The sequence below is a fragment of the Calliphora vicina genome, chromosome 2 (genome assembly GCF_958450345.1).
Source record: "Calliphora vicina chromosome 2, idCalVici1.1, whole genome shotgun sequence".
NCBI lineage: Eukaryota > Metazoa > Arthropoda > Insecta > Diptera > Calliphoridae > Calliphora > Calliphora vicina.
Window position 1 is genome coordinate 91,264,440 of NC_088781.1, and position 14,101 is coordinate 91,278,540.

Here is a 14,101-nt window from a genome sequence, read left to right on the forward strand (position 1 = left end):
CATGTGTTTAAAAATTTTACATGTCGAAGGTACCCTACTTTGAGACCCCATATCGACGCCCCTGGAGCATTTGTATGGCCCATTCAGTACGATAACTACCCCAAGCACTCTTCACATGTTAAATCGTGGTTAGCACAAGAGTTTCGGTAATGGAATGAATGGCCACCACAATTACCAGATCTAAACCCCATTGAGAACCTCTGGGAAATTGTTAATCAAAGAATCTATCCCGAAAATTGCACTAATTCAGATATTATGTTTCAAGGATTGGTAGATGCTGGAACGCTATTCCTGCAAATTTTATTGCCAATTTGACAGCTTCACTGCTTTGCCGATGTAATGCCGTCATTGAAAATATAGGATTTGCCACCAAATATTAAATTTTATAGACATAAATGTTTTCGAAGCATACGTAGTTTTTTTAATTTTTTTTCTTTTCAATGCAAAAAATTCTGAATTAAATTTCATATTCTTATTTTTAAACCCCATTGAGAACCTCTGGGAAATTGTTAATCAAAGAATCTATCCCGAAAATTGCACTAATTCAGATATTATGTTTCAAGGATTGGTAGATGCTGGAACGCTATTCCTGCAAATTTTATTGCCAATTTGACAGCTTCACTGCTTTGCCGATGTAATGCCGTCATTGAAAATATAGGATTTGCCACCAAATATTAAATTGTATAGACATAAATGTTTTCGAAGCAATTAGTTGCATATGTTTTGGCCAATGAAATATCAACCCATACGTAGTTTTTTTAATTTTTTTTCTTTTCAATGCAAAAAATTCTGAATTAAATTTCATATTCTTATTTTTAAAGCATTAATAAATAAATATTATGAGCAAATGAATATTTTTGTTTACCTTTAAAACTAATTTATACAACTTTTGTAAAATTCTGTTGCTAGTCGCATATGTTTTGACCACCACTGTATCTATTAAAAAGTGTTGACAATTTTTTCCGTAATGATTCTACTAACATATAATTAATAAAATTTTACCGGTAATTGCATAATGGATTTCAATTTACTGATACTATTTTTTCAGTATTCAGTAAAAATTTTCTGAATACTGTTTTTTTTTCAGTAATCAGTAAAAATTTACTGATTACTAGTGTTTATAAAAAACCGACTTTTTAAAAAACCGGTTTGTCGGTTAACCGAAATTTGGCCTTTTTTAGAAAACCGGTTTTTCGGTTAACCGACATCGAAAAAACCTGTTAAACCGGTTAACCGTCATATATGTGTAGAAAACATAAAACGTCCAATAAAGTATATCGTTAGCTTAGTACGCAAACGTCACAAGTCCACTTTTGATTGAAATTAAGATTTTGATGCAGAAAGATAGTAAAACATAAGATACATATTTTGCAATAAAAAAATTTCGTTATTTAGTTTCTAACTGATGATTTTTCAGTGCTAAGTCCACAAAAAAAAATATTAATAATAATAAGAAAACGTGCTAAGTCCAGCAAAAACATTGAATATGCTATTTAAAACTACTTTTTCAAGATTAACTTTTTTCGATGTAATCACTATAGTGTGGTTATACAACTCAATGTAAAATAAAAAAAAAATAAATTTTGAGGAAATAATAACACCGTGATACAATTTTACATTTTTTTTGTTGGACTTGAACGACACTATACACATATGAAACCTGAGATCATATATAGTAGAACTGCGTTTTCAGTTTGTGATCTTTTCTCCCTTTTAAAGGACTTCAAAGTTTTAAGGATATAGAAATTTCTTAAAATTTATTTAAGTTCTGCTAATTAGTTTTTCTTTATATGGATATCAAATGAAAGGGGACAATTTCTAGAAGTAGATAATTTTTTTTATTTTTACTTTTCAGGACGAAAAGTTGTAAAAAATGTCCTTTGAAAAATGTATCCTTTTATATCCTTGAGAATTTCCAATATATTTTTCTAAAAAAAATATATGTTGAAACCATACTTTAACACATGCTTAAATTTCGTTCTTATAGCTTTATAAGTAAAGCCTAAACAGAAAAAAACATATTACATATTAAGTTCATTAAAAAAAATACTTTTATCGACACAGCAATTAAGATTACAAAAATATTAGATAGTACTTTTTGGACTTGAACAAGTCCACATACACATGAAACTGGAGATCGTATATAGTAAATCTGCGTTCTCAGTTTTTAATTTTCTGATCCTTTCTTCTTTTTAAAGGACTTCAAAGTTTCAAGGATGTACAAATTTATAAAAAAATAAATAAATATTTTTATAAATGTTTGTCAAATAAAAGAAGACGGTCACCAGAAATGGAAACAATATTTTTTTAATTTTTCAGGACAACAAATTTCAAGGAAAATCCTTTAAACATTTTTTCTTTCATGTCCCAGATAATTTTCCTACTAATTTTATTTATCAGGATACATTGTATATAAAAAGTTAAATATCTTATGTAACATCAAGCATCTAGTAGTTTTGAATTGACACGTCAAAATTCTTATAAATAATTTTTAATAAGTTGTAATTTTTAAAAAGTAATATGGAATGTCCTAATAAAAACAAATTTTGTGTTGTTTGTGGTTTATTTGTACCTTTTAATAAAGGAAAAAATGTAACAAAGGCTTTTGTGGATAAGTATGAACAATATTTTTTAATAAACATGGTTCCGAGAAATTAAAATTTATTGTAAGAAAATATGCTAAGTCCAGCCAAAAAACACTAAATCATAAAAATCAAAAGAGCTAAGTCCCTAAAAATGGCTTCAGTTTCTAAAGTCATTTCAGTTATTTTTGCAACTGATAATTAAAGCCAACAGATCATAGGAGAGTAGTATTGCGTTTACAGATCTAAAGAATATTGAAAGCAAAAAAAGATAGAACGTTTTTTTCTCTCCTGTAAAATTCAAAAAATGGGACTTGGCGCTTTTGCGTACTAAGCTAACTATATGCAGCTTTAAAATTTGTAGTTTTTAGTAGTCAGGAATGGTTAATATTAAATAACTATGAATATACAAAAGTGTTAAGTCCATTTTATTTTGTAAAAATTGCAAAATTATTACCTCAGTCAAATGGAATTGAGTATACATATGTTACTAACTATATAATACTTGTTTTAATTATTGGTTTATTCATTAAATTTCAACCAAAAAATGTAAATCAACTTTTTAATTAAATGTTTGATCATTTTGAAATTTATTATCACCTCGACTTTCTGATATGAAACAGAAAATGTTACAAGTCGCAAAAAAGAACCTATAAGATGCAAACGCACTTCTTCTTAGCTGTGATTATTTTGTCATTATAAATCATACCAAATATGTAAGTAATAAAACTCCATTATCAGATTTCAAAAATATTTCAAATCATGGATTTTAGAAAGTTTTTTGTCTCTCCTGTAATATCTCAGAAAAGAACTTTGTACACAAAGCTAACGAAATGATTAATATACTAAAATTTTAAGAACAAAACACACTACTGAAGTCAAATTGATTAAAAGTTTTTAAGTAAACCCATCGTCCTCTACTATTTAGAATCATTGTAATTCTTAAAAATATCAATCTAAATAGTTTGTATTGTAAATAAGCAGTTTAGGTTTCAAATTAGACCAATAATGTGTGTACAAAGAATATCAAAAATGTACAAAACCATGAGATTTCTTAATTTTAAAAACCGGTTAACCGAAAATCAACATTTTAAATTAACCGGTTCGCAAAAAACCGAGATTTCGAAGAAAAACCGGTTTTTCGGTTAACCGGTTTATAAACACTACTGATTACTGATTTTTTTTTCATTAATCAGTAAAACTTTACTGAATACTGAAAATTTTTTCAGTAATCAGTAAAAATCTATTTTTACTGGTACTGCAAAGTGCCCATCCATGATACCAACACATGTGTAATTTTGTTACTAATACATGTATAGAGTTAGGTACTAACTCATGCTTATAGTTAGGTACTGCTGTCAAAGAGTCGGACTACTTGTTATACTTTGGTTGATATCATCTGATTGCAAAATAAAAAAGTTAATTTTTAAAAAAACTGTTAGTAAATGAAATGACACAACACAACGCAGATGCCTAAACTTAAACACAATCATTGGTTAAAGTCAGCCTAAGATTATTTCTGGTTTAACTTAACAGAAAACTAGCTCTAAATTTTAAGAAGTGAATGTTTAGCTTACTGTTGTCCGTATTTTCCAGGTAGATATGTATATGTAAGTAAAACAGTGAGTTTATTTTATTGTTATTTGAAATATTACATATATTTTTAGAATATATCGAAAATAACATTATAAAACAAAAAGTCATGTCTTTGATGTTCACGATAATATAAAGAATTCTTAATTTAATAAAAAAAAGAAGCAGGAATGGGAACATGTTTAATGAATGCCCAGTACCAAATGATAAAGAATATATGGGAGTTATATAGGGTGTATTTCATTGTTTCATTTGTTGTATTTATTTATTCATTTGCCTTTCTATTAGAATTGAGGACATTAACTGCAGTAATTGCATCTGGAAACATAGAGTGGTAGTTTAGAAGTGGGACATAGGCTGCAGCAATTACACGTCCCGCAAACCACCTTCCGTGCAAGGCATTTACAGCTAAAACAGCTGTTGTAATGCTTGGACATTTGACATAAACATTACCAGACGGTGAAACTTTATCTACGAATATATGCAGCAGACCACCATGTTTAGAGCATTCATCAATAACATCATCGCGTATCTCCTGATCCCAGGTTGGATTTGTTTCTGTACGTGGGTCAAACATGTTTGATAACATAAAGCATTGCGTAGCAATGGGTGGATTTTGTGCTTGGGTTTGTACAGGTGCTGGCTGCGGAGCCGTTGCAAGTAAAGCATTAGCAGCTGCTTGTGGCACTGCCAAGCCTGCGCCTTCTGCTAATTTAAACATTAATTGTAGACGACCTGTGGCCCCTAAATCAATGCCACTTCGATCCATTTCATCAGTATCAAGTGATGTTGTGTTCATGTCTAATCTCTCCGTAACGTTACCAACTTTCATTGCACGACCTGCTAATTCGAATCCATTTAACTGTTCTAATGCTTTTTTGGCATCTTCGGCATTGTGATACTGTATCAAAGAACAATATTTGTATTAGATTTATTAAATAATTAGTGTTATCAGAAATTTAACTTACCGTTATAAATCCATAACCCTTCGAACGTCCAGTCTCACTATCCATTATTAGTTGAATAGAGTCAATCTTTCCAAATGGTTCAAATATACCTCGCAACATATCTTCAGTTATATTAAAATGTAAAGATCCAACATAAAGTCTCATCGGACCAATGTGATTTTTCGGAGAAAACGTCGGCACCGTATTTCCAATCCTATTCTTTTCAGCCTGAGTATGTTGAACGACAATCGGTATTCCAAGTAGCCTCTGTCCTGACAGACCTAATGCGAGAGCCACTGATTCCGGATCTTGGAATTCTATATACGCAATTCCCTTAAAACGCTTAGTTTTATTGCATGTTATTAAACGAACGTCTCGTACTTTTCCAACACTAGAAAAGAACTCTTCAAGATCACGAGCGCGAACACGCTGTGAAAGTTGCATACAAAACACGGTACGTGCATCGCGTTCCTCCGGACTAAGTTCAGTTTGAGGGGAACGATCGGGGCCCAATCCATTTGGTGGAGTTCTGCCACGTCTAAAAGGCCTTGGAGATCCACTAGGACGTCGCTTGCTGTAAGTATACACACAATTTGTGAAAATATTAAATGTAATCACGTCAAATTTACCTAAATAATATATTTTATATGTATTATTAAATAATCTTAAAGTGCCAATGAAGTCAAAATGAAAAAGGACGTAGAGTTTGAAAACTCCTTTACACTCTGTCATGTGTATTTGTAAGAGATTTCCCGACAAACTTTTTGCTCGCAAGTGAAGTATTTGCTCAAATAACTATCTTCTTTTTATAATATTAGTTGCTGAATTTATTTCCTTTTGTTTTCTAATAAAGGCTTATTTTTAAGTTTTAGTTTTACTATTATTACTTTTATTCATTATTTAATTGTTAAAATATTGTATTAATCGTATATGGCCCAATGGGCTCGATTATTTAAATAAAGAATGAAATGGAATGAATTTAGCAGAGGAAATATTAAATGAAAACGGAATGGAGTTACTAAAAATGAGTTAAATTCCCTTGACCGCCTAGAAGAATTGGAGATTGGGAGCAGAAGGTAGGGAAGACTAGTGGGGCAGACTTAAACAGTTGACACTCACCTCGCTGGAAGATGTTGCGAATCTGCTACCGTCTAATTAACATATCAACCGGAAGGGAACATTTCAGGGAGTACAATGTGAAAATCAGGACAATGATTGTTAGTTCCCAGATACAGAGTCAGATTTGGAAGCAGAAATGGCGGAATTGGCTGAAGTTCCTTATGCGTTTAAAACAAATTTTCATTTCATTTATTGTAATATTTGAAAGCCACATTTGGCCAATAATATTAATACTAATAGTAAATATTACAGATTAAAAACATACTTAAATTAAAAACTATTGCCCCCAGCCAAAAAAGAGATATAAAAGATATATTAATATAAACTATTCAGATAAAAAGGGTCCTTGTTAGCGAAAAAAAATTGTATAAGTCAATTCAAAAGAAATAATTATATTATTTATGAAAATACTTAGAAACTAAACATTTTCACAAATATGCAAAAAAAAGTTTTTTTTAAAAACATTACTTGAATCGGCAAAATTTCTTAAATTTCTTGGCAAAAAAATGGTGTTATATGTTCTCTTAACCCCACATTAAAAACAAAACGGACAATCATGTTGAGGATTTTCTCCAATCTTGAAAAACATGTAGTAATAGTACCAGGTGTCACTTCAATGCAATAATACAAGTGCGATGATAAAAGCGCCAGAGTCACACTACGCCGAATACGAAAATAATCGGCGCATGATACAAATAATCTTTTTAGCCAGGGCATCAATATGCCTATCAAATTTAATTTTCTTATCAATAATGACTCCCAAGCATCTCATATCATCCACAATTTGCAATCTCCTACCATCAACATGTATATCAAAACCATAATCATGGGGATTTCCAACAAAATATGCACTTTGTCTTCTCCAAATTAATACTAAGGCGATTATTAGACATCCAAGATGAAACATTACTAAGACAAAGCTTCTAAAACATCCATGAATTGCCTATCATTGCTAAAAAATAATTGGTCATCATCCGCAAAAATAAAAGGACTACATGAGAATTCCTAAGATCAACAACCAAATCATTTAAGCATAAAACTGATCCTTGTGGAACACCATAAGCTATATCACGAATAGCACTTAAGTTACCTCCAACATCAACAAATTGTGAACAAGCCGACCTTGAAAAATTGAACAAGCCGACCTTGAAAATTTGATGTTTCGATACAAGATCACAATGATAAATTCTGTCAAATGCTTTAGAAGTGACATCAATAAGTTAAATCTACCTTGATCTAAATTTCTTCTAATCACATCAGTCATTTCAACTAAAAGAAACGAAGTTGCATATCCCTTTCTATAAGCATACTGACCATCACAAATCAAATTTTCCCTATCCAGGTATTCTAACATTTCAGTCTTTAGCAGATGTTCAATAATTTTGGATATAACCGGAACTATACTAATATTCCGCAAATTTGCCATAGACAGACCTTGACCAGATTTAGGAATCGGAACAACCCTTGAGAGCTTCCAAGAAGATAGATAAACGGACGTAGTTAATATGGTATTAACTATATGCAAAATGTGTCCACTAATGGCTGGAAATATTCACCCTTATCGTGGTTGGCGTAAACGTCATACGCCTACGACAGTTTCGTACTAGATTAAAGAAACAGTTTAAATTTCATCTTTAATCTAGTACGAAACAGTCGTAGGCATATGACGTTTACGCCAACCACGATAAGGGTGATTAATCTTACAACGGAATTCCATCTGCGCCAACAGCATTAGATTTCAATTTATTAAAAGCATCAAAAAGTTCCAACTCAGAAACATTTTTTAATGTAAAGCATGGGCGATCATCCAAATAATTAAAATCAATTTCTTCTGCAGTAAATTCAGAATTACCAACAAAATAATTATTCACCTCATTAGCATCCAGATCAAAGAAAGTTGATTCACGTTGATGGCATCCAGCGATCCTCAATGTTTTCCATATATTAGCATATCTTTTAAATTTCTCAACACCATCACGCCACGCCACTTAAACTTTCGAATAATATTCTTTGCTCATCTGTATGAGTTTCACGAAAGTCTTTGTATGCGGTATCTCTTAGAGACACTGCATGTACAATTTCCCTAGAACTCATCCAAGACTCAACACCAATTCTGTGCAGACGACGAACAATGGGAACAAACGAAAAAGCAGACTCGAGGAAAGTGTCTAATAAATTGACCTGATAATCTACATCATTTGTGCAGTAAATTGAAGAAAAATAATATGAATTGTAAAAATATTCTAATCCAACCATGTCAATATTATTAAAATCCCTAAACTCGAATTGTTCTTCATCCACACTTTCTTTCAAGGTTATTGAAATAAAAACATGTTCAGAATTTAAAAATGGACAGACATATTTATAATAGTATCACAACTTGTCATAAAATAATATATTAAAGAAGATGAGCGATGACCAATATTGAAATGTGTAGGAATCATGTTATGGTGAAGGGTAAATCCATTACGACCACAAAAAGTTCTACCAAAACAAGCCTTAGCTGAATTAAAAAGATTAGGATTAAAATCACCCACAATCACTAGATCATTATATTCATAAAAAAGATCACCATGCAATTCCTCAAACACATTAAAATTGTTGAAGTCATCATTAGGTAAATACACCACCCCAACAAGCATTCTCTTATTCCCTATATAGACTTCAACAAATATGGACTCACAAACATTATACCCAGTCGATCTAAAAAACCACTCTCTTTCTCAATTTATCGGATACATAAACGTCAACGCCATCACATCTGCCCTGATAAAGAGGACGATCATTCCTATATACTGTATATCCAGCAATAGATACAGCCTTCGTAGAAATATATGGATTAAGCCATGTTTTTGTTACTCCCAAAACATCCAAATAGCGACCCTCCATCACATGGCGTAATTCATTCAATTTCGGACCATTTGATGGACAGTTATCGTGACCAATGTTCAAGTTTTTTAGACGTGAGTTAAGGCTACAGTATTGTCGCTAACAATCAGACCAATATTGCAATCAATCATTTTATAACAATCAATAGTACATAAAAATTACAGTAATTACAAAATTAATTGGTCAATTCACAAGGTCTCTTGTCATGTCATATTGTTATAATGTCCTAATATTTCACAATGTTTTTATTGTTTTTCAAGCAAAAATTGTCCTAAAATAATACTACTTTGTATGCTAAGTTTATTGTGTTATAGTATCCAACAAGCAGAGACCTGCGCCGAATGCCTAAGAGTCGGTTAAGCCGAGCCGCCGAGTCGTGATATATTAGGACATTATGACAATATGACTGATAAGAAACCTTGTAAATTGACCAAATATAAAAATTGAAAGTAATAGATTTCATTTTTCTTTTAACTATTAAATATGTAGCTCATAAAAATAACAATATATAATATTCAATAGCGGTACTCTATCATTGCCTCACAAAGTAAAACCCCAATAAGCACCAGCACTAAAAATTTAAGCACATTAACATTTTGTTGGAATTAAACTTGAATGCATTAAACATTTTTTAAACAAAAAACATATGGCTCGAATTTTTGTTTCCTTTTACTTGATAATGCTATATAAATATATCCTCTTATTCATAATAAATTTTTAATTTTATAAAAGGTTTATAAAACAGAATTTCCATACAAAATTTGTTTTATAAACATGTAATAAATTTAAAAAATTATTATGAATAGGGATTATAAAGTGTAATAATACTATAATTAATTAGCTTGACTCTATTTTAAAGCTTGAATTACATTTGCTTTCAACTTGAATTCCAGCAAAAATGCTTATTGGGACATGTCAAAAAATGCGAGATAACATTATTAAACCTAGAATAAATAAAATTTAAAATAGAACATTTTTTATTATTAATTAATTACTTATTAGAATTTCCATTTCAATTTGTATGCCATATACGATAATGTAGAAAGTAAATGTAAATTGTACAATATTTTCAATCATATTTTTTGACAATCTCATTTAATTAAATTAACAAATAGTGAAATAACGTATAAGCGCCTTTAACAAAATTATTAAATAAAGAGATCAATATAGGAAAATAAAACTACAAAATTATTCATTAATCATATGAACTAGGTCTTGAAACATAACATTTCCAAATTTTACCACCAAAGATTCTTTTTTGTTCATATACCAAACATGTTGAATGTCACGATCGGCGATAGTAATTTTAAAAAAAATGTGCAAATATCTTTTATATATAGCATTTATTTATAGCATTTTCAAGACTGAGAAGCATCTCCAATTTTTTCTAAAGTATTATCTGTTACATTTATAGTATATTGTGTATCATTTCTGTTACACCACTTTGATGTTCGATATCACAAGTATTAATAAAATTTCTAGAAAAATAATCTGCAGCATTGGGTAATCTGCAGCATTCTACATTATATGGAAACATTTTCAACCTTAATCTTTGTAATCTTGAAAATCCTATTTTATTAATAAGGTTATTCATTTCAAAAAAATTTAAAATTACAATCTGATTTTTTTACACTTTTATACAACAAAAACTTGAACAAAATTCCACAAAAAAAAAATTTTTTTTTTGTTTTTTAAAAGTGTAAAAAAATCAGAGTGTAATTTTCCATTTTTTTGAAATGAATACCCTCAATATCTTTTTTAAAAATTGTTTCTAAAGGTTTATGATCTGAAATAATCACCCTTATCGTGGTTGGCGTAAACGTCTTACGCCTACGACTGTTTGGTACTAGATTAAAGATAAAATGCAAACTGTTTCTTTAATCTAGTACGAAACTGTCGTAGGCGTATGACGTTTACGCCAACCACGATAAGGGTGAATATGTAACAATTTTTTTTCCATATATAAATTGATGAAATTTTCTACACGAGAATACGATGGCCAAAAACTCTTTTTCTATTTTAGCATATTGTTTTTCTGCGTTCGATAACGACCTCCAAGCAAAGGAAATAATTTTATTATTTTGAAATAAACAACAGCATATTTATTTTGCAATTAGGTAAATGTATCCTTTTTTACGACTGCGCCATGTGAAACAATTTACTTTCAATTTCAGAGTGATTATTTTTTATTAATTTTTTTATAAAAATGATTAATATAAAATTCATAGATAATGTGATAAGAAAAGCGAATAAATTCAAAAGTAAAATATTATAACAAATTTTTTGACGATCGGTCCATAAATAGTCATAGCTCTCATATAAGGCCCACTTCCGAAAATCACTTTAACTAGCATAAAATTTAATACAAATAAGTTATACATATATATTCAAGAGTCATTTCCCATAATTTTATAACGATCGGTCCATAATTAGTCATATGGTCGGGCTTAACCGACTATAATTTCGTACTTGTTGCTATTCTTTTGGTATAAATAAACTTTAAAGTGTTTCTGCTGGAGCTATCGAATTAATTCCTTAGCAAAAGTTCAATGACATTAAGGTGGTACATTAGGGAGGTAGGAACACAGATCTGGTGGAAACGGGATACTTCAGGTCAATGCCCAATAGAGCAAAACATTGGTCTTCTCGAAACAAAAACATTGTTATATCATATTAAGATCCGACTTTAACTGCCAAAGATATAACGCAAAATGTAAAAAGGAGTTCGGCAAAAAAAAATAAAAAAATTATTTCGTAACTGCCTTGCAAAAATACATTATATTAGGTGGTTACGGCGCACTTTTTTTTTGCATGTAAGGTGGTACGCTCTAGTGCACATACTTTGGTTATAAGCTTTAGATTTATAAAACTTAAAAATAGTTATCTTTCCTTTTCTTAAATTGAAATTTAAAATGAGTTATTTATTGATACTATGAATGTTTTAATTATATGGCCACCACCGTATATAAAACCATTAAGTGTAAAAATAACTTACTAACCTTCTCTCACTGGAACGCGATTGTCTGAATGATCGACTGGTGCCTCGCTCTTTTATGGGACTTAGACAATCTCTAGAACGGCGTTCTTTAGAACGACTACGCCTGAAATCACGTGTACGGCTGCTTTTGCGAACAGATCGGGAATTACTTCTCTTACGTTCTCTCGATTTACTGCGGTGATTTTCACGTGAGCGACTCCTTATACGGTGATCTCTCGTACGGTGTTCACGATCACGGTCTCTATCACGTGATGATCTCTTACGGTCTTTTTCCCGCTCACGCTCACGATCTTTTGGCCGATTGCCATCTTTTATTCTGCCGCCTTTGTCTCGTTCCGAATTTGAGGACTTGGTATTTTTCCTTTCATCTTCCCCTCGTGATCCTGATCGACTTCTGAATAAAATAAATTGTAATCATAGACTATGGCATAAAACATATGTATGACTAAATTACCTGGATCTATATCTCCGGCCATTAGATTCCGATACTATGTTCCGTCTTTCAGATTTTCCATATTTATGAGATGCGTCATCGTGGACGTGTCCACCACCACTGGTGCTGCTACTGCCAATAGTAGAATTCTGTTAGGAGGTCGTAAGAAGATACAACAACAAGGTATTCACGTACAAATAATAACGTCGTCAGACATCACGACGTCACACATTGTATACGTTCATTTAAATTTGAATTGATTTATCGTATTGGGTATGTATTGTTGTTGATGGTTGTAGTAGTAAAAAAAGTTGATTAAACAAGAGAAAGTAAATCAAAGTAATTAGTTATTTCTTTGAAAGTATGCAATTTATTAATCAATCATCAATTCTTAATTACAACAATGGTAGTGCGTGATAGCCCAATGTTAATCAAGTCAGACATCACAGCACCATCATCATTATTGGCGATCTGTTTTATTTGAGTTTGTTTTGTTGCATTATTCTACATTACTTTTACACGTGTATTTACTCAACACTTTCTGTTAAATATTACTTGAATATACATAAATATGTAATTAAATCTTCGCCTTCTCTCGTTCGTTCGAGTTGTGGCGAATGTTTTTTCATTAATTATCTAGGATATTTATTTATTTGTTTGTTTGCTTTTGCCTTTTTCTTTGACATTTTAACTGTAGACAGTTGATGGAGAGGTAGGCGAGTGGGGTAGTAGTAGAAGTAGTAGTAGATATTCTGAATTTTTTTTTTGCCTTTTTATATCCTGCATTAGACATTAGTGCTGCCCAGACGCATATTTGTGCATTTATCTGAAATTTAGTTCAGGTTCAGTTTGAATGTATTTAAATGTTGTATTTTTTTGTTTAACGAATCAAATATCAGATAAAGAAAAAAATCAATATATTTGCTTATATAGAAATGCTTTAGTACAAAGTATTTATATATAGTTTTAGGCATTTTTTCTGGCACATTCAAAACTTACCAATTGGTCTCCAGCTTTAGATATTTTAGAATGACCAAAATGAATCAATCTCTAGCAACAAATTGGGATTTAAGATTTTCTGCAAAGACATTTCACCCTTGAAAATTATTCTATATTTTATAACGTAATTGAAAATTTAATGTTTCTTAACAAAAATCAAGCTGTTGTATGATAAAATTTAACTCGGAACTTACAAAAAAAGTAGACTTCTCTTTAAATTTTTTTTTTTAACTTTTGACAAAATTTGAGTAGTTGAACATTTGATTTTAATAAAATTAAAAAAGAATAGTAAACTGAATTATCTTCCTCAGAAGATATAAAAACCAAAAATCAGTTGAAAAATAATTAAGTTATATAAAATTCCCTCTCCCAACCATTACGTCCATAAGACCGCTTGAATAAAATGAGAATAAACATTATTTTTATATTTAGACGATTTTTCATAATGGTGAACTAGACGATTCACAGAAAAAAGTGATTTTGTTACACCCCTCAAAATATGTTTTATGATATCTCCCTAAATTTTTGCGATCTAGTGATA

At 30.6% G+C, this 14,101-nt stretch overlaps 1 protein-coding gene across 1 annotated transcript in view; it reads right to left on the bottom strand.

Moving 5' to 3' along the window:
* Positions 1-4,209: 4,209 nt before the first annotated feature.
* Positions 4,210-14,101, bottom strand: part of Caper (RNA-binding protein 39-like protein Caper) — a 55,401-nt gene continuing 45,509 nt past the window's right edge. The window contains exons 3-6 of the mRNA XM_065499401.1: positions 12,583-12,710; positions 12,130-12,522; positions 5,144-5,696; positions 4,210-5,076 (exon numbers count right to left, since the gene is read on the bottom strand). Coding sequence (XP_065355473.1) covers positions 4,441-5,076; positions 5,144-5,696; positions 12,130-12,522; positions 12,583-12,710 — 1,710 coding nt within the window. The 3' untranslated portion in view covers positions 4,210-4,440. The remainder of the gene's footprint in view (positions 5,077-5,143; positions 5,697-12,129; positions 12,523-12,582; positions 12,711-14,101) is intronic.